At 37.0% G+C, this 21,414-nt stretch overlaps 1 protein-coding gene across 8 annotated transcripts in view; it reads left to right on the forward strand.

Annotated features, from left to right (window-relative positions):
- LOC140669440 (uncharacterized) overlaps positions 1-21,414 on the forward strand; it is a 388,002-nt gene that overhangs the window by 282,647 nt on the left and 83,941 nt on the right. For all 8 annotated transcript variants that reach the window (XM_072899289.1, XM_072899288.1, XM_072899282.1 and 5 more), the window contains 2 exons: positions 5,308-5,417; positions 15,916-16,034. In XM_072899289.1, the coding sequence (XP_072755390.1) occupies positions 5,308-5,417; positions 15,916-16,034 (229 nt within the window). The remainder of the gene's footprint in view (positions 1-5,307; positions 5,418-15,915; positions 16,035-21,414) is intronic.

Below are 21,414 nucleotides of genomic sequence, written 5' to 3' on the forward strand. Positions count from 1 at the left end.
TTCGTTCTATCTTGTCTCTCGAAATGTCGCATCGACGTGAAAACCCTCTTTCCCGCGAATGGCGGCTCTATTGTTGCGCGAAATGTAAATCCCGATAAATCCACCTGACCATCGACAAGCCACGCGTGTCGTCGAATATGGGATGTGCGTAATACGTATAGTTGTTATCTGGTAGACCTGGTCGCCGAAATATGTAAGTAGCGCGCGATAATAGTGACGTGTTGAGAAAATAAAATTCCTGAAAAAAACTTGATATTATTACGACATTTTTTGCTAATTGTAAACTTTAATTAAATATCTATCTCTATTGTTATACAAGACCTGCGGGTGATGAGCCTGTCTTTCAGGCTCATTGTACATATGTATGCTGTGAAAAAAGATAAAACTAGTTTCAAACAAGATGGTCAACATTCCATTCATATACAATGATGGATCTATTGTTGTAGTATAATACGTATATACGCATGATATTATTAATCTATTTATACATAGTACGTATATAATAGATGTACGATAATAATAGTGCATATTTATAACTTATATTTACATTATTCAACTATCTATATAGTTTGGGTTATGAAATAATGAACAGTCTTCTCATTGATCTGTCTGATATAAATTTTTATTATGCCGTGGAAAATTGCATAACAGTTTATGTATATGATCTTTGTCTTATTAGACATCGCGCGTTTGTATACGGAACGTGTCTTCGATGTGATCAACGTCGAACGTGCAATTATGCACGTTCGTCGAGTAGACCCATTCCCACTTTCTAAGCCACGGGATTTCGAGAAGGGAGAATCATTTGGGAGCATGTGTGAAAGCTCTCGGGTGCAATTGCATTTGCAGAGACACGGTATTTCTCGAAGTAATAGTCTATCCGTGAGATTCCCACGGCTTTTAGAGTCTCATATTCATTTCGCTAATTGATATTCATATTGCGGGATATTCGCAGAGAAATGAAAATAACGACATGTTAAATGTGTTAATGTCATTAATGAGATATTCGAGAATTCCGATATTTGCCTTTTTTAACATATGTATTTAATACGTATCTCTTTAAACTCATTTTTTTTGTAGGATTTATAAAATTTTTATATCTAGTCACACATTTTCTTTCTTTCTTTTTCTTCTTTCTTCCTTTTTTTCTTTTTTATTATTGCCTTTTTTATATTATCTCGAAGAATCAAATTAAATTAGTAGGGCTCTATATTATTTTGAAAACTTAAAATATTGGCAAGATAATTAAAGATGAGAGAGGCAGAAAGAGAGAGAAAGAGAAAGTTTGATTTTATTTTTTTTATAAAATCGCTACAGTAAAAGAAAAATTCTAACACATAGTATATTATAACTCCGAATATCTCATATACAATATCTCCTAAATTTCAGAGCTAAATACTATTCTTCTTCTAAATTATGTTTACGAATTTATGAACGACAGACTGTGTCCATCGCCAATTTGGCGTAGATTCAAATGCAAAGTGATCTTTACGATCGTCGAGGGATCGCCAAGAATACGTGTGCATAAATGTGAGTTTGTTAGTATTTCTAATATGATCTAGTCGACCGTGGAATTATTTGCAGTCATGGTCACTATGCGTTCGTTTTCCCGCAGCCTACACTGTTGATGATCGCATGAGATACGATCATAATTGCACAAATTACAGCTATAAAATGTCTCGTTATTTATGTACATATGTTGTTATGGAATTAAGAACATTGGAAAGTCCAATCGCAATCATTAGTTTCATAAGCGATGCAAAGACCATGTTAATTCTTACTATCTTTTTCATTTCAAGAGCTATATAAATCAGTGTATGTCAATTGAATATTGTTTTGAAATAGAAGATTCTATTTTAGATATATATATTGTTAATGTATGTTTATAATATCAATCTATCCACAAAAGATATCATTGCAGTAGCGGTTTTGTGTTTATATATGTATGTATATATATATAAAGTTTTTATTTGTTCTCAAATATAATCAATATAATAGATAGATATTAATTTGTACAGTTGTTAAAAATATTTAATTATTATTAATCTTTAGTCAACTTTTTTTCAACTATCAAATTAATATCGACGTTCAGTTTTCTGCGAATAAAATAAAGCAATGTTTTCGGTTCCGGTCTTATTTTAGATACTAAATAATTAAATTATATCGAACAAAATTATTAGCAACTCGTGCGTACGCGTCCACTGCAATTGGCAATGCAATTATGCGCACTCGTCGTGGCGAGACGCCGCTCCGCCTTGTGAGACATACCGGAGGTGCGGATAGCGACGGGGTACGAAACGCGAATGCAATCGAGGCCGGGTCGAGGCGCAGTTCAACCTCGGCTCGGTTAAGTACACTTTATTAAGCATGCCATCTGCACGTTGCACCATCCACTTATGTGGTAAATGGAATTACAAACGCATCCCTAGCTGTGGGATCCCAGGTTGCGGCTCACACCTTGCGTTCACAATGAGCGTGCATAGCATCGAGCTTAATGTTATAGCAACAACGTTAACTGAATTAATGGCGCAAAATTCATAATCGCCAACGATTATTGTCCTAGAAAAATTAAAATAAAATATACCCACGATTTTTTATATAATGCTTTAAAACATTTTCATTTCCTGCGAAGGCATTTTATTACAGGGGAGATTCTTTTGTAACCGATACATGCGTCATATTACCATTTCAATCTAATCTTTTGATACCATTGTGAATGCGCTGTTCCCCGATGGAACGGCAATTTTCGGTTGAGCGTGAGTCACGATTTTCTGACGGATTTGATTGATCGCATTGTGGTTGCAGTCCACGTTGCAGAAAATCCACATAAAAGAGAAAGCGTAGTCTAGCTGGGCTACAATGATTTAGAGTGATGCGGGCACGGGCGATTTTGCTGATAACAAACTTTTACTCGCTTTATTCGACTGGCCGCTCGTTCGCGATCTCCGCGAAATCGATGAAGAATTTATCGAACGCGGTCACGAAACCCGAATTCTGCGGCTCGGTCAAATTCGGATGAGTATCTCGAATATCGAGATCGGCGAATTATTCGACTGTGAGAGAAGTCGCTGTTTATCAAACTCGACTTAGGATGACGAGGATGGGCAGAGGGTTGCATGTTGCTGGACCGTCGAAGACAGACTCAATGATTTATTAAATTGCGGCCGTTAAGCGAGACAAGAAGAGAGAAAGAGAAAGTACCTATTAGCAGCGAACACGCGGGGCAAGCGAGATGCAGCGTCTTTGTTGCAGCCTCTCTACGCCGAGTTCGAAAACAAAATTATTAAAGTTCGGCGTATAAACGTGCATCTTCGATGTTTGCGCTCGTAGTCGACGACTATATGAGCCCCCGGTAAATACGGTGGCGTCCGTCGAAGCTGATGAAAAGAGACTTGTTTACTCGCAGCCTGCTGATTTTCGAAGTACGACGCGACGCGCCGGCAAAACTCGCGAGCCGAGAAACATCCGCGTAAAGGGCATCCGTGTACACAAGCCGGTTTTCAACTAGGAGCTCTCTTTTATCAACGGGATGGATAAATCCTGTTTGTGCGGGAAAAATACAGCGCGAGTTCAATATAATCGGTATGATATTGTGAGAAGAGAGAGAAAGAAGAGGAGAAAATATAAATAAGAAACTTTGTTATTTTTACAGATTTTTCTTCGTCCGTTTATTTATCTTGTAAATTTATCTGGTAAAGGAAAAGAAATGCGTTTTTAGAAAAAATATGTTATTCCATTGATTTTGTTTCTAAAGACTCAGATTCACTTGTGAATGAAGAATATAGCATTCTCACGGATTTTGATATATATTAACTGATTACGTATTCTTTCGTAATTATGTCGACGTGAAATATAGCGCAATATTCTACCTGCACGAGGGAGATTATTTAGGAGCATCTCTAGTTGATTTCCCACGACGTACGAAAATTTTTCCAGGAAAAATCGCTCGTCGACGCTTATCTTTTGCGCACACTGTCCATGTCATAATTTTGTACTAAGCGAGCCCATCTTTCCTCCAGTCCGCGTTGTGCAAATAGCACACCGAAAGTTCCCAGCACCGTTGCAGCAGCGGCAGCTGAAACAATAATTAATTAGCTGCCTCGCAAGTAGGCGAGGCGTGGCGAGGAGAAGGATGATTGCAGGTGTTGCACGTCGGTAACGACGATCCGTAGAGACGTACAAGCATTCCCAATGTTTCAAGGGAAAATTGCAGATGCGTGATATTCTCCGTGATGGGAAGCTAATCGGCAACAGTTTCTGATCGCGAACTTATTCGTTGGTTAATAATGGCATTTGAGAATTTTTAAAATATCTCTTGACTTTTCCAATTTATATCTTCATCTGATTATAGCTGAGATAACAAATTAATTATGAATATGTTTTATTTACACTTTTAATTCGCATTTTTTCGCGTAATATTGTTCTACAGTCGAAAGTTTGTAATGGAATGTATTAATATTAATGATTCTTGTAATATTGTTATAGATAATTTTTTTTATTTATAAACATTGGAATATAGTAACATAAAATTAAATAGTAAAATTACATAATTGCTATTTTATATATTTAGCAAAAGTACACAGAGTGCTTTTATTTTGTAAAAATGAAGCTTAAATTTTTCTATATTATCGACTACATGCGCGCATTTCAAGTATTAATGTATAATAATTTTATCTATTCAAATACAAATTATATATTTCGTTATAATATCTAAATAAATTACAATTTTTTATTAACTCTTTAAAACTTTTGCTGTGTGTGATGTTCTTTCATTATGAAATTATTGATTTCGATATATTGAAGCTTTCTAAGAAAATCTGCGTTCTGATACCATTCAAAAACAGCTGCCAACAAAATAGAAGCGCTTCTCGTTAAAGAAGCCTATATAATCCTTGGTGAGAAGCCACCTCGAGATCCTTTTACGACGCAGTTGACGCTCTGGATCGATGTTGACGACAAGGCCAATCGACCATTAAGTATATCGCAGGTCACGCGCAAAAAGAACGGTAGGCAATCAATCTTCCATATGTCGAAGTCTTGTAGACGCTACCTTGCGTCTCTCATGATGACGGAGAGGGTATCGGGGACGCGGAAGAAACGTTGCAGGACGACCGGAATCTTGGGCGAGAAAGACGCAAAAAGTTGTCAGTCCTCAACGATAAAAGAGATAGTCTAGCGTCGAAGGGAAACCTTCTCTCGCACTTTGGCAATTCGCGACGAGTCGAGCAACATCGATTTGTCTCTCGACTCGGATCAAACGATCGAGGCGTTACGGCAGTTAAAAGGATTCTATATCTCTGATTTCAGGTAGCAGCGAGGAATCGAGAGCCGGTGGCGGTGATCCTGGGAAGCTGGGAGTGAAGAAACCGAGACCGAAGGCCTCCTCGCCGAATAGGCAGGGACCACAGCAGTGTCAGGTGAGTTGCAATTTAAGACGTATAAGCTGAATTGAATTATTTTGAAAATAAAAATGCAATTCTGAAAATGACGCCAAATGATCTCAGTCAGATAATGAAAATCAAGTATTTAATAATTTTTTTTTTCAAAGAAACATACATCGTTTTTTCGCAGCCATCGTCACAAAGTAGCTGAATATTGCTTTACATGTAACATTGTCATTATACATGTAGCCAATTATTTATTAAAATTATATTTAATACATTTTCTGTTTGTTCTCTTCTAAAATTATGCTTTCAATCGATTAATATTATTTGCAATATTCCTAAATGGATATTAGAATTATTAATAATTTTGATGAAACGATATTGACACTTGTTACACGATCTGTAACAGGTGAACGTTGCGGAATAGACTGTCATCCGAATTTCATTCAAATTAGTTTCATCAATAGTATGATTGCTTATATACATATACATTGAAAATGTTTATGCAATATCAATCAAAATATTCAGCTATCGTGACAAGATCGCGCGCCAGCGTACTTTATAACAGTATCAGTATATATATTTTACATACAAAGCAAGGTTTTTCTAATTAATAATTAATTTTATTCAACAATTATACTGCATTTAAGAAAAATATTAACAATTCTAAATGAGCTATCTCTTACTGGGTAGAAAAAAATTGTGGTCCATTATCAATAATTATTCTGTGCAATGCATACATTCATTTTGCCGTAATAAAATTATTCAGCTTTAATTATACTGCCATGCCAGCAATATTATTTTTAAATATTCTCTTGTGTATGTTCTCTTGTGTAGCTTGGTAAAATTACGTGTATACATAATGTAGCTATATTCTTGATGAATCTTTTATATCAGTACATTTTAATTAAATCTAAAATCACTCGCAGAAAAATGATGAAGGCATATCGCTATCGTACCGACATTAGATAATTGTCTCTTTATGTTGATTACAAGTTTTTTTTTTTTTTTTTTTGTAATCAAGCACTCGTGCGATTCGAAATTTGTTTCGTTCGCAATTGCACTGCTCTTTAATTAATCGCGCAAACGTAATTTCAATCTTTAAAATTCAATGAAATAAAATATAATAGATAATTTTGCCGGTGCGTCGTAATATTATGTTTAAACATTCTCTTTTCGGCATTTTTTCTGCTCTATTTTATTCGAACGGTTAGCCTTCTTTCGAGAACACGCAACGACAAAGAGCATTTTCACGGGGAAGAACGAGGCGACGGTTCGTTAGCGACCGATCGAGTTAGACGACCACGATCGATGACCACGGGGGTGTGCTCGAAAACCGTAGCGCGAGGCCACAAAATTCGTGCTAACCCGCCCCATTCTACCCCGTGTGTTTGCCCCCTATCCATCCCTTTCGCCTGCGGCCGGAACGAGTCGAAATGGCGCCATCGAACGCTAACGACGCTGACCCACTTTCCGCTCCGCTTTGCTTCGCGCCGGCGCGCTTGTTGCTGAAAGCCATGACTCGCAGAGATGCACTCGCATCCGTGACGTGCAATCCGGACGAGTTTTCGCACGCAAATGGCATTTTTACGATGGTCTTTCGAGTTCGCTTTATCTCGATTTGCGTAAAAATGCCTTCAAATAATTTTTTTTTTTTTTTATGTCGTAGTTTTTCTTTTCAAGCGCGATGAATTAGATGCAAGTTCTGATATCAAGCGCGATAATTGAAGAATTCTTCTTTTATTACCTTTGTAACTTTTTCATTCATCAACCGTGTACAATCGCGATTTAACATTTTTTTTAATTCACTAGATATATGATTTCTGGATATATCGAAAAGTTAAGTCGTTTTTATTTATTTCTTTTTTTTCTTATCAACTATTATTTACAATTGCCAAATTAGATTTTTTAAGAGGATGAAAAATAATTCCATAAGCATAGACTAATCTCATCTTGATATATAGTAGATAATAAAATCATGTGTATTAAAAATTTATATATTACATGGGAATAAGATAGAGACTAAGATAGAAACTTTAATCCTGCCTACAGACTTTGAATTAACGTGACTGCAATTTATTTCTGTGTGACGACAGCATGAAATGGCAGCGTTAGCCTTGATTTCAAGCGCACAGCTCAATTTCCTTCTTCCAAGCCCAACCCCCTTGTGACCCACATTAAGACGCACAGGCGACCGGCGCTGAAATGTTCGAGGCGGTTGTCGGCGCTGTTTATACACGCGGTACACGCGCCCGTGCAAGCGCCGCTCGTGGCCGTGTGTGGTGGAAAGGCTGTTGAATATTCAGGCGACGCGAGCCTCCAGCAGGCAGAACAAACAAGGCGCCCTCGTGATGTAACACATGAACGCGATACCCGTTCCCCGTTCCCCGTTCCCCGTTCCCCTCGCTCTCCCGGTTCGCCGTCTGTGCACTCGACCGATTTAGGCGTGCCTCCTAGTGGTATTTAGGAGCTAACCCTTTCAGCGCCCGTCACCTTCGTTGATTGATCCGCTTTTCTCTACGTCGTATATCGCGCGGCGTCTGTATCGTTCAAAAGCCTTTTGACCGAAGGAAACCGCTCTTTAAACTCATGGATTCGTATTCTCGTGTCATATTCAACATATCAGATATGTCGGTCTATATTCCAGGGAATTTTATTTACTTGGTGTATTTAATCTCAACGCGAGATGAGAATTATACGGCCAACTTTGACGTTAAACTTGCGACGAGAATACGCGTCGTGTCTAAGAATGAATTCTCCTTCAGATATGCTGTCTTCCCGACTGATCCTTCGTTTCCATCTCCTTCTCCGATTCTTGTTCTTCTCTGTAAAGGATCGTACGCTACCTCGGGCCATATTCTCTCGTTTATATCCTTCCCATGTGGCGCTACTCTTGCTCTTTCATCTTCGCTACTTGTTCTCCTTCATCTCTGCCACTTCCTCTGTCGTCCCCTTCCCTTGTCGTTTCGTCTCTTTCTCCCGCGTAAGCCTCAACAGCCAGGAGCAACCCCTCGTGTGCCTTGTTACGTAATTAAATGACGGTCCGCCTGACTTGTTGACAAGCCTTGTCGATGTATCGAGTTAGCGACGAATTAAGTCCGTCCGCCTCGGCTCGATTATGGCTCTCGGATATCGACGCGATCACCAAGATAGAAGGGAGATAGTAATTTGAAAGGGAAAGAGGGCAGGAGATAGATAGCTAGAGAGAGAAAGAGAGAGAAAAAAGAAAGAGGACAGCTTTTGCAGCAACGCAACTTCCGTGACGCTCGGTTGTCTCGCCGGAAATAGATTGTTATTCATTATAGGACGCTCGTGGAATTTTCCTCGTCACGACGGGGCTCTATGTACCGCCATAATTTATGCGCCAATTATCGTGCATGCCATTATGCGCGAGACGGTCGATTAATGCTGCGCGACGCGAGATAAAGTTTTTTAATGCACCCTTATGATCGCTCGCAATGCATCAACGATTTCCATTTTAGCCCTGTTGCGTGATGCAGCCTCTGGCCTCTCTCATAGATGCCATCATCTCTCTACTGGATGCGGCGTCGGTGCTGCGTGCTAATTAATAATGCAAACGCAACACGTCGAGCATTTTATACTTTGTATAACAACATGGCAGATTGCGGAGGATGATGAGGATGATGATGATGATGATGATATTGAAAGTTTGAAAATCTGCGGGATGGAAGAGAATAATACATGCGATTATTAATCGTTCCGCTGGCAGCTGATAGTAATTCGCGGTAAATATGAACACATTTGCATTCGCATGAGATTTAATAAAACTGAAAACTCTTATTAAGTTTCATATGAGAATTTAATTCGCGTTTTAGTATATATCTATATATCGAAGGGACTATTGTTTTATTGCAATTATTTAATCCGAAGCATTCGTATAATTGTAAAAGCAAACGGTTTCATACCGTTATGAGGCTGATGGAATCGCCGATGAACTCGCAGAGCGTATTGATTTTTCGCTTCGTCGACTGTACATTAAATTATTAATTAATCAGATCAGATCACGGTTCACAGAAACTCGGGAAAGTTTTGCAATAATTTTAATGAGCGAGTGCACTTTCCCGATAAATATATAGGCAAGACGACTAATGGATGACACGCGATAATTTAGAGGCGAAGAATGGACTATACAATGGAGTTAACTGATTCAATTAAATAAAATTAGATGACTTTATTATATTCGCGTTGATTAGATTGCCATTTTTTTTTCTCTAATTTAATGTTTTTGTTTTGTTAATTTCTTTTTTTATCATCTCATCTCGCAATCGTCCAACATTATAGCTACCAGACTAATTAACGCTTAAAATGTTTAAAATAAATACTACCGAAATGTCTTGCAACCGTTTTGTTTATCATGATTATTGTGAAAAATTTAATTTAGAAATTATTCTTTATTAAGGTTTGAAAAAATTGATCGATCTAATCCTCAAATTTCACATATCCACATGTATATGTACTATCTTGATTATTACTCTAAACAAGGTTTACGCGCAATTTTATCTTGTTACGTTGTTTGTAAAGGGAGAAGTTTCTAATGCAATTCATTATTCTTGTTACCGATATTGTCCTATACTATTCCGCTACATTTTGCCTCTTTAGCCGACAAAGAGACTTTACCGTTCCACGTCCGATGAAAATTACTCGTTACTACTGTGTACATCGCGAATTTGTGTATATTAAGAATTTGTAGCTGCGAAAAAATTACTATCGTCAATCTTGAATATAATGGACGCGTATTAATGATAGTATATTATAAATATTGTCTGATAATAACAATATATAATATAAACTTTTTAAAAAAATAGATTGAAATATTTATATACTTACATAAAACATATGTGTGTTTATGTACGTATATATATTCCAATTTGGTTTTTAAAAAGTTAATAATTTCGTCTAAATAATATGAAGAAATGTTTTATTTTTTTAAATATATTTTAATTATATTTGTGCATTTCAATATATATTGATTTATTGTGGCGAGAAACTTTTGGAGAAAATGTTGAATAGTTATACATAATAGATATGTAAAAAAAATATTCAACATTAGAATACAATGACAATGATTTCCTTTTATAGTTAAACATCTCTTTTTCTTTCTCCACTCTGAATATAATATTTTTGGATGAATACCTTGTTTTCGCAAAAGAAGTATATTCTGCTAGCCTTGTTATATCTATCTTTCGTGAGAAGAATTTGCTGGTAAACGAGCGACTCGGTACGGTCGCCTTTCGCAACACAATGAAAATCTCGAGCGGTAACGCGATTTCCTACGTTCCATTCATCGCCCTTTTCCCTAACAACGTGGTCTGTTCGTGCATTACTTGCTCGTCCCCGACTCTCAAACGGAAATAATATCCTCCCGCGCCATCATGACGGAGGCTTTGTGTCTTTACAGCAGTAGCAGCAATGATGGCACACCAGGTCTCTTCTCCTTGCGGTCTGCGCTCCTCATTATTTACGGAAGCGCGAGTTTCTCGTCTCCTTACTGGCTGCTCGTAATAAGATGCACTTCTTTAAAAGATTCGCCTGCCTGGAAGCGACAAATTGCATTCGTCTCGCGGCCTCGCCCCCTCGGGGTTACGCTACCACTTCCAGCCTCTGTTAGAAAAAAAAAATTCGAGACGCGAATATGGTTAGTCAGAACAAACGTTAACCGAATGAAACCACAGATACATCTTACTCTCGAGTCGCTCGGCGACTCTTCTTTTCAGCGAACTTCAAATAACGAAGTACACAATCTCTCGTCTCGTTCTTTCTCGCTGCGATTCCTTTTTTTTCGCTAGGTGTCAACGTTTGATTAATGCGAATGATGCAAATTACGCTATACTATATTTCTTTTCTAACATTTGTCTTTTTATACAAAATTATTTAGTAAAGAAAAATCTAGTTTTATAATTTTTTTTACTGTAATTAGACGAAAAAGATGCGTATACTTTTACGTCAATTTTTCTGGATAGCTTTACATTTTACATAAACAAGTCATTTATTTAAATCAATTGTTACATTAAATCGAAAAAGAGAGCATGGAAATTGAATAGAAATCATTCTTGGACGAAAATCTTCGCGAACGTAGTTTTCTGGAAAATTCAGTATTGAGTACCCTCGCCGTCTGAGTATGCGTGATTTTACATTCGACCTCTAAAGGTATTCTCATCTTCAAGTGGAAACGCGGTCGCGAGATGAACGTGGTTGGTCAGAACGACCGTTAAGTGGATCGGCCGATCGATGAGGAGAATCGCCGGCTTAAACCACGAATCACCGGTTGCCCTCATCGACCATTAGATAGCTCGGTCCAAGTGTCCTTCTGTTTCCCGCGCGCAACTCGCCTCCGGCCGAGGTTCCCTCTTAACGAAGTATCAATGTTACCACCCGCGGGATTACGTATTCAAGGTCCGTTGTTGATCGGTGTACATTGGCGGCTTGGACTATTGCAGTTGTGAGCCAAATAGAGGAGGCGAAACCTAAAACTGTCGTATAGACATAATAGTGCGAGCGAAAGAGATCGGTAGGCGGTGAGTGAGGAGAGGAAAAGGTGTAGATTGGTAAAGGAAGCGATAGCAGAAAGGCCAAGAGTAATGATGTTTATTTAGCTCTCAAGGAGAGGGACCGCGTTGGGTGGAAAATACAGGTTTTGGCACCGGGGATGATGGGTAAGGGACACGAAAGAGCGTGCCTTGCCCATGGTCGTGGGGCTCCCTCACTCTCTTTTGTCGAAAATCTCTCTCTGCAGCATCCTCTTTATTTGGATTTTCTCTCGCTTTCGTTCGTATGTGTATGTTTCCTTGTCTCTCTTTCCTTCTTTACCTTTCTCCATTGTCTCATTCTTATCTCACCATCTGCTATTTCTACTGCCGCCTCTTCGTCACTCCGACCGTTCCTCTCATCTTTCTCCCTGGTTCTGATCCTCGCCTCGTAAATTGAAACTCCCGTGTGTTGGCGTTCGTGCATCTGGAGCTCCTTAGGAGTTAAGCTACGCAAATTAGATTTTCTGCTTAGGAGCCAGAAGTACAATTTCCCCTTTCCCTTTCCCTTGGCGTTGGCCTCTCCTTTCCATCATCCCCTAGCTCCTAAGAGATCTCTTCGAGACCGTGCTTCGAAATGTTCATCTTTCCTTGTGAATACATACGTCTGTCATCCCTACACTGTCCCCTAGATATTCGCGTTTGTGTCACTTCTGGCTTTTTTAATTCCTCTCACCGTAATTTTCACGTCATCTTATCTTCACTCCAAGCTTTTTCCGCCTCCTCCTATCTCTCCCTCCGCTAGTCTACTTCGTCTTCGGTCAATATTATCCGCGACGCGTCAGGAACATCTTAATACTTTCTTCTTTAATCTGGATTTACTCTTGGTAGTGGCGTAAAATTTTTCTATCTATGATCCGGAAATTTTTTCTGTCACATTAGCGAATACTTTTCGCTTTTTCTCAAAAATGTTCGTTATGTACGTTCATTACTTCATGAAATGGAATTTGTTGTCTGTTTGCTAAATCCTAGCAAATGTTTGCTGACAGACTGTACCGTTTAAGCTATACGTGAGTCGTCATGGCAACCGTGGCTCATCGTTAAATAGTATCGCTTTGCATGAGCACTTTCAAGGATTCTGCCAGGAAGTTCCGTATTCCACCGGATGTCAATAAGTTTTTTTTTTTTTTTTTTTTTTTTTTACATAAAAGCTAACAAATTTGTTTTGCTATCGGTTTTATAGTTCAACAGTAAGACAATTTGTAGATTTTATAAAAATAAATAAGTTTAGTAAGAAAATTTCTGTATATCTTTAATACATCTACATTTTGCTTGCAATATTATTGAATTAAATTCAAAAATATGTCATTTCTCTTGTGTTGATTATTGAATAACTAACAGTTTCGAGTGTACGCAGTAAACGCGCGATTGACATTTACAGTTCTTTTTTTAAGCAATTGCAGATTTTGACTTTTTCCAAATGCAGACATTTGATTTTTTCAAATCAAAAGAAATTTTTCCATCTCTGGAAATTCGATATTTTTTCCGGTTCAGCTTTTCGTCTCATCGCTATCACCCGCGACCCGTGTATCTTGCGTGTCATCCAACGAATGGAAATAACAGTGAAACGAGAAGCGGAAAAGACTTTTCCGATAATGGAGGCCCGGAATCGTGCCATCGCACGTTCACCGCGTCGTCACGTGGTGCGACGGTGACGGGAGCAGGTGCATTGGAAATTAATTTCGGCTTAATACCGCGCCGCGTTACGTCGCCACCGCGAATCCTTCGACGTGACGACGAATTCCCGATGCCCTCCCGAGACGTGATATTCCGAATCTCGATCGTTGGGTTCCTCGAGCAAGACCATTAAAGCGAGTTTAGCGACATCCTATACTTTTCGCATTATTGATTCTGTTTGCCAAGTACGATTCAATCAATATATTTAATTACTCAATATTTTTTTCTGCGAACGTTGAAATTCATATTATAAAAACTCGCAATAAATTTTGCGATAGAGCATAAAAGAAAAAAATGTTATCCATGGCAAATTAATTTTTCAGGGTTTATTCGGAATTAATAATCTTACATTTTTTAATGAAATTTAACAATGAATAAATTATGAATTCTTTTATCAATTTTTTAATTGATTTTAAAATGCATGTAAATATTTGAATTTTATTTTATTCTACTTCAAAATAATTGCAAAATGTTGATTATCGTAGTTTATTTTAATTTGTTAATTCTCTTTGCTACACTTTTTCGATGATATCATTTTTATGCGTGGTATTATGCGTAGTATTCGGAATAGCAAATGAGCTTGCAATGAAAGAAACGGAAAGCAAAACAAGTTTATTAGAAGTATATTAATTCTATTATTTCATGGACCTAGGAAATCTGTACGATTTTACACGACAGCAAACTCGACGTCTCGTTGGATTTTCAGTTGGAACATTGGCCGAGCTCAATTCCTCAGCCTTTGGCTTCCTGAAATAGTTCCTGAAATAGTGCGCGACCCCGGGAGGCGCGTATAATAAACCTAATTCCACATACTTAACGGGCATACCATCTCTGGTACTGGCGGCACACGGTGCGGTCGCGCGATGTTAAATCAACGAGTAATTTCTCTACGTACGTAGAAGTAACTGCAGTGATACGGCAATCTCTTATTCTTTAATAGGACGATAATAGCCTCATTTATCAGAGAAACATTTATGGCCGTGAAATCTTTATCATTGTCGCTCCATTTCGATACTTTGGGGCGAGAGTAGCCAATTTAATTTTGTGGCATGGAAGTAAAATGATTTCTAACATCTCTTTATATTGCAGAATGATATTGGCTGTTCAAGATAATACACTTTTTAATCTTATCATTCTCAAAGAAGACATTTTGAAACAAATTTCTTTTAAAATATTATGTTGAATGAAAGCAATAATACATGCAAGACGAATAAAAAACATTTTTGTTGCTTAATATTGTTAACACGAGTATTTTATCATGTTAACTTTTGACAGACGAATCGCAGAAGGCGTCGGATTGATGTTAATTCTAATTCACTAACTATTATCAAACTAATATCAAATAAACAAAAAGTCGTTCTATAGTAAAATATATTTATTAAAATCTTAATTGTAAAGTGATTTTTTAAATTATTCTATCATTATGCATTTCGTTTACCTAGGTTACTTGAGTATTTTTAATAATAATAAATGATTGTAATAATAAATATAATAATAAATAAATGTAATTTTATTTTTTAATAATAATAATATTGTAATAAATATAATTTTAATTTTCTAATAGACATTATTATCGTACAAATATTGAAAAAATTATTACATATTGATTTGACATTACAAAATTATATATTATTTTTTGTCTCTTGTCAAAAAAACTCAGCGATAATTTTAGTAATTCAGATATGTTTCCCTCTTTCTCAACGTTATCATGTATTATAGATTATATTTCCTATGATTATAGATTATTTATTTTGTAGATATAGTTGATGTTATTTACAAACGTTTGACTTGAGATTGGATCTCGAGAGACTCAGTTGTGCGCGAGTTAAGAACTAACAAGTTCAGTACACGAATGTTGTCGGTTACGGAAATTGCGAAATTATTCTTGCTGACGTTGCTTGGACGTAATAATTGTGGGATAGTAAACTTGCGAATACGAAGAAGATTCGCATGTATGCGCCGCGCGATATTCACCCGGTATTGTCGTCCTAATGTCCGTCATAAAGCGATGTCCTCGTTTTACGAGGGTCATGCATGCTAATTGAAAATCATGCCACGCTCCAATTTGTCGCGTGGGTTTAAAACGGAGTCCGCGCACTCTCTCCCTCATATTTAATGTCGCTAATAAACTTGACAAGAAATAAATGACGCAGAAATTTAGGTATCTAAGAGCTTTTGCGCAATAATCGGAGAAAAAGGGATAGCGTATTTAGTGACAAATATAATCGCGCACAGTCGCACATTCGAGAGACATTGCGTATAATTTTCATAAACATTGTTATTAAAAGGACTGTTTCTCTTTGTCGCAGGTCTGCGGAAAGGTGTTCAACAATGCATCGGCGCTCACGAAGCACAAGCTGACGCACAGTGACGAGAGGAAGTACGTGTGCACGATGTGCGGCAAAGCGTTCAAGCGGCAGGACCACTTGTGAGTACAAATTAGATTATTTCTCGTCAAAATATTAGCTAATTATTTAGGAATATTTGACTGACATTTTTGAAATACTGATCGCTGTAAGATAATTGATTATAGTTACGAACATCTTAATTTTGATAGCAAATATTTTGAAACTTGTTACTGTATGAGAATCGCAAACGAGTATCGCAATATTTAATCAAATACTATTATTATTATTATTATTTTTTTTTTTTTTTTTTTTTTTTTTTTTTGAGAAGATGGAACGCATTTATTTACTCCAAGTTTGTTGCAACATTGTTACAATTTCATTAACGATCTATTCTACTTGCCTTTGATCTATTGTCACTTTTTTCTGACATTTACCCTTTCTCTATTCGTTGAACTTAATCGTGATAAAGCGCATTACGAATCTCCTATATTATATAAAATAGAAACGAGAGTCGAAGCTTAAAGGAAAATTCTGATGCTCGCAGTACTAAGCCGTTCATTATGTTCATCAAAGTCTCTCGACGTTCTACTTCGGCAATAGTGTACCAGGGAAATATATATATCGGCGTGTGTGTATGTGTGTACATGTACATATATGTGCATCTCTCTGCCTCTTCTTCTTTGCTAGTATGCTCGTAAGAAGCCTTCTAAGCTGTCTCGGAGTGCCTTCTTAAGGTCGGTAGTTGGAGAAATTTCTACGCGTAGGTAGGTATGCCGAAGTAATCCCTTAGATATTTCCCTGATGTAATGCCTGGTTGTCCGGATATTCGATGGAAGAGCGCGCGCGGAGCTCTTCGTATCGGCACGTACGGGTATTAGAACTTTATTGAATTTACGGCGGTAATAGTTGTTATTAGAAAAAGCTAGTTCGGAGATATGTTTCTGTCTAAACTACATTACATATTTTCGATATTTAACGTAAATATTTAAATTAATTTAACGATAAAAATACGATTGCAAAAGATTAGTAAAAAAAATTAAGTATTTAGGTATTTAATATTTTGTATATTATCAGATGATATTTCAAAAATGACAGAGATTATATTTATATAGTATAATACAAAATCAATTAATTTAATATTTGGTATTTGTCTGCTATCTTGAAATCAATTATCTAAAATTCGCTGAATTATATTCAATATAAACTTTAGATATAAATAAAACCTGAAAGAAATATAATTCATTTAAATGTAATGAAAAACGTCATTTCGCGCGCGAGGTAGGATTTTTACCTTTCTTTCCTGAGACACGAATGTGGAAAATGGACAGGCGCAATATAGGAATCAGGAACAAGGGGCGAGAAAGAACGGAGCACAAAGGCGGACTATAGCGGACTAAGGATTCAATTCTTGCTGAGAACGGGCGAAGGAATAACGCGGAATCAATAGAGGTCGGTCTCGCGACTTCGTTCTCGTCGTTGTAGCGTTGTTCGCACAGTCGGCGCAGTCGAATGCCAAGTTGAACTCGTTGTATTTTTCCGAAAGACGGATTTCGAAATCCTCGCCTTGTAACCCGCCGCACTCCCCTATCCTGCCCGGGCCATGCTCGGGATTCGCCGCGGCGTCTTCTGGTTCATTCTGCGCGCGCGGACACAGTATTTTTCTTTTCTTTACCGCTTCCCCTTCGTGTCTTCTCTCGTTCTATTCCCTCGTGGAGCTTGAGCGACCACGTTGCATTCAATGCGAGCCGTTGGAAGGGTGCGAGGAATTACTTACGTTTCATTGCGAACATTGCGGCTCCTCCAAACGGAGCTTTCTCTGCGACAGCTTCTGCCTCTTTTTATCTTGCAGCCCTCCTTTTCCCTCGATAAATGATAATAGCATTCAATCAACTTGGAGAATCGTAAAATGAGATATCCGTCAACTTTAGCTTTAAGCTTATTACCGTCTTGAGTTTGACGTTAATTTATTTTTGACATTTGACATTTCTACGAAGAGATCGCGATAAATCCTGGTTGAACGTATCAAACTGTTACGTCGGTTTATTTCGTGTATCGGTGTGATATCGGAGCAATGTTATTTTATTTGTCATATCCTACTCTATCCCGCTATACAATTCTTGGATAGTTTATTTATTTTTTAATGTAAGTTAAATGTTTGTTTGTATACATTTCATCGAACGCCGGACGCTATTCTCTCGGTTGCTAGAATAGATAGTATATTCGCGTACGGAAGTAAACGAACCGTGCGATACTATCTCATGCGCGAAATCGCGAAGTCTTTGCCCCAGTTCCTGTTTTTCGCCGGAAGCTGCCACTGTCTCCGTCCCAAATACACTGCGCACGATCGAGAGAGAATTCCTCCTTTACTTTGGTAAACGGGCTGGCTTTTTCGTTGGATTTGCATCGCCGATATGGTAAAGGGAATGGCCTAAAATGTTACATTGTTATCCGATAAAGCACGTATTGGCAATTTAACGTAACCGTAATATTGTTCGGTCGCGATATTCCGTCGAGGCTTCTCATATATATCATATTACGAGTTCGCGAGCTAGAGAAGAAGAGGAACAATAATAGGCAGCCCGTGTAATAATAGCGCCACGGGCAAAGATTTTACGGAAGCAAAGGAAGAGATCTTTCGGCTGCATTCACCGTCTGAATGGACTTTCAAACTTAATTGAGAACGAGAAAAAGTCAGTACGAAGTCTCCTTACCGTACTTCATTCTCTTCCTAAGAATTGGCAGACTTGTGCAACTACAGTTTCCATCGCCTCTCACCTTCTTTGTCCAGATAGATTTCTATTGTAGAGCTTTCGTTAAAAAAAAAAAAAAAAAAAGAAACATATATATATATATAAATGTGTGCTTAATAGTTTATATTTGGCCTTGACATTATTACTTGGATTTTTCGATTGAAAATAAGCCAAACTTTATTTTTTGATTCTACTTTTAATAAAAATTGCAAGTAATAATTTTCGTTTAAACACGCGAGAATTTTACAAGTGTCTGTTTTATTAGTTAGAGTTGGCTTTCGAAGATAATAAAAATGAAAAGAAAAAGATAATATGCTTTGATTTTGTTCGTGGAAATCGACAGAGCTTTAACGATATGACTTTAACAGATTCTTTATCGATCCGAACGTCATTGTAAGTCGTGCTGCAGATGCTTCTCTTGTAATATACTGCAAATTTTGCATATTTTATATGTTTGATATTTTGTTGTTTCAAGAAAGACCAATTTTCTTTACCTATTTTTTTAGAAAATTTATTTTAATATATAATACAACAGAGATATATATTTATATTCCACTGTTTCCATTAATTTAATTTTTTTCAATTAAATTTTTAATTATAGCAAAAGAAGTTTTATAATACGTGTGGTCACTAGAATAAATTACGAATGCAATTTATTCTATTAATTTTTCATTTTATTAACTGTTCTCTCTCTTTCTCTCTATCTCTATTTACTTTTTACATGAATCGTAACAGTAATGTAAAGAATGGATTTGGTTAAAATTGTACCAAATAGATTGCCATGCTTAGTCGAAAAACAAAAGACATCCAGACACTTTGTCGCTTTTCTATTGCATCCCCGAAAAACTAACGTACTTCCAGAACGATAACTTTGTCGATTTCTTCGGTATCGAACAAGGTGCCATTGTACGCTTCTCGGTGTATTTCTGTTATCGAAGTAAATCCACGTAGTCCCTTTGCTGAGTTGGAGCACCGCCGCGCGAAATAAGGAACGGAAGCGCTTACACCTCGAGAGGAATTCTCTTCGAGAGCTTTTCTTCGAATGCGGAGGGAGGTATATACCGGCCGTTTCTTCTTCGTCCGAAAGGGATTTGCGAGAACATCGCAACTAAAGGGAGGAGCGTCAACGCGAGCAGGAAAAGGGGGTGGAAAAGCTGGTCCTCCGAGAAACAAAGACTCTTCCTTCCCCTCTTCTTGTGCGCCATCGAGAGCTTTATTTTTCAAAATGCGTTCGATATTTCGATAATTGCTTCTTTGTGACCCTTGTCATATGAAGGACTTTCTGTTACTAACTTTTATAAGAAGAGAAAAAGACAAAAATAAAGCAAATAGATTTCTTTGATGGTAATCTTAAAAGTTTTAAAACTGAAAATTGTATATTTTATATAACACGTTTTATATAATAAAAAAAAATATATATATATATATATAGTATAACGTAGAATACATTAAATATAATTTATAATATGTCAGCACTGAAACAAACTGACTCATTCAATAGTTGGGAGTTGAGTTTTGTTACGATTCTGAAAAATAAAGTCGTTGTGAAAATCATGGGATTTTGAACGGTAATCTTGGATATTTTTACAAGCTCACACACACACACACACACACACACACACACACACTTGTTACGTACGATGAAGTATTTTCTAGTTTCATATTGATTAAATAAAAATACAAGAGACAGAAAGAAAGAGATAGCTGCAATACAAGCTACACAAAAACCTCGAAACACAATACGTTGCTGTAACATTCTATATTACTATTGTTGTTATTCAGGCAATCGAAAGTCAGATACTTTTATTTTTATGAATCAGAATTATTGAGTTTATTTTATTTTATTTGTATGTATTTTTAATACATACAATATATTTATTATTTATATATATTTTTTAATACATATAAATATGTAATATTTTAATTTTTCTGTAACATCAATTAATATCAAATAATCATTTCAATGGAACTTAATTGATTAGCAGAAGTGACGTTGTCAGGAGTAATAAGATATAATAGTAGTTATTATACGTACATTTACTTTTTTCTCTCTTTTCTGCGTTCTTGAAAAGAAAAAAAGCAAGAATGCATATGCGATGCATATGCATTTGAACACGGTCCAGGTGTTCCTGATTATCCCTGAAAAGAGAAACTGTGAAAACTCGGAACAGGTCAGCTTAAAAGTTCGACAAATTAGCTTTTACAAATTAAACCCTCCCCATGGTCCCAACTTTACCGGCGGAATTTAAGGGAATTCGTTCGTATATCGATAGACTATAAAACTTTGTCGGATAGAAGTGCCCTTCCTGGAAAATTTACTGGAAACGATATCCCTTCCATCGGACTCACCGTACGACTTCTTCGCGCAATCTACTGTAGGAGAGGTTTCCATCGCGAAAGGAACCGACGAAGGATGTCCACGTTCTTCAGATCTCGTTAAAGTTTCAAAGAATAAGAAAAGCGGCTTCTTTCGAGTGCAATGAAGAAATTTAACGTTTGAGATAATAATTATGTGTACGCTAAAAATAGAGTAATTATTCTCAATTCGCAATTAATCTTGAACTAGATTTTAACGATTGAAATGGCAATATATATATACGCATAAAATAGTTTCATTATATTAAATAAATGTTTGAATTCGAAAGAAATCGTGCTTTTTATAGTATACGCACGCGCGCGAGCATGTATATCCATGTACGTATTCCTATAC

The sequence above is a fragment of the Anoplolepis gracilipes genome, chromosome 9 (genome assembly GCF_047496725.1).
Source record: "Anoplolepis gracilipes chromosome 9, ASM4749672v1, whole genome shotgun sequence".
Taxonomy (NCBI): Eukaryota; Metazoa; Arthropoda; class Insecta; order Hymenoptera; family Formicidae; genus Anoplolepis; species Anoplolepis gracilipes.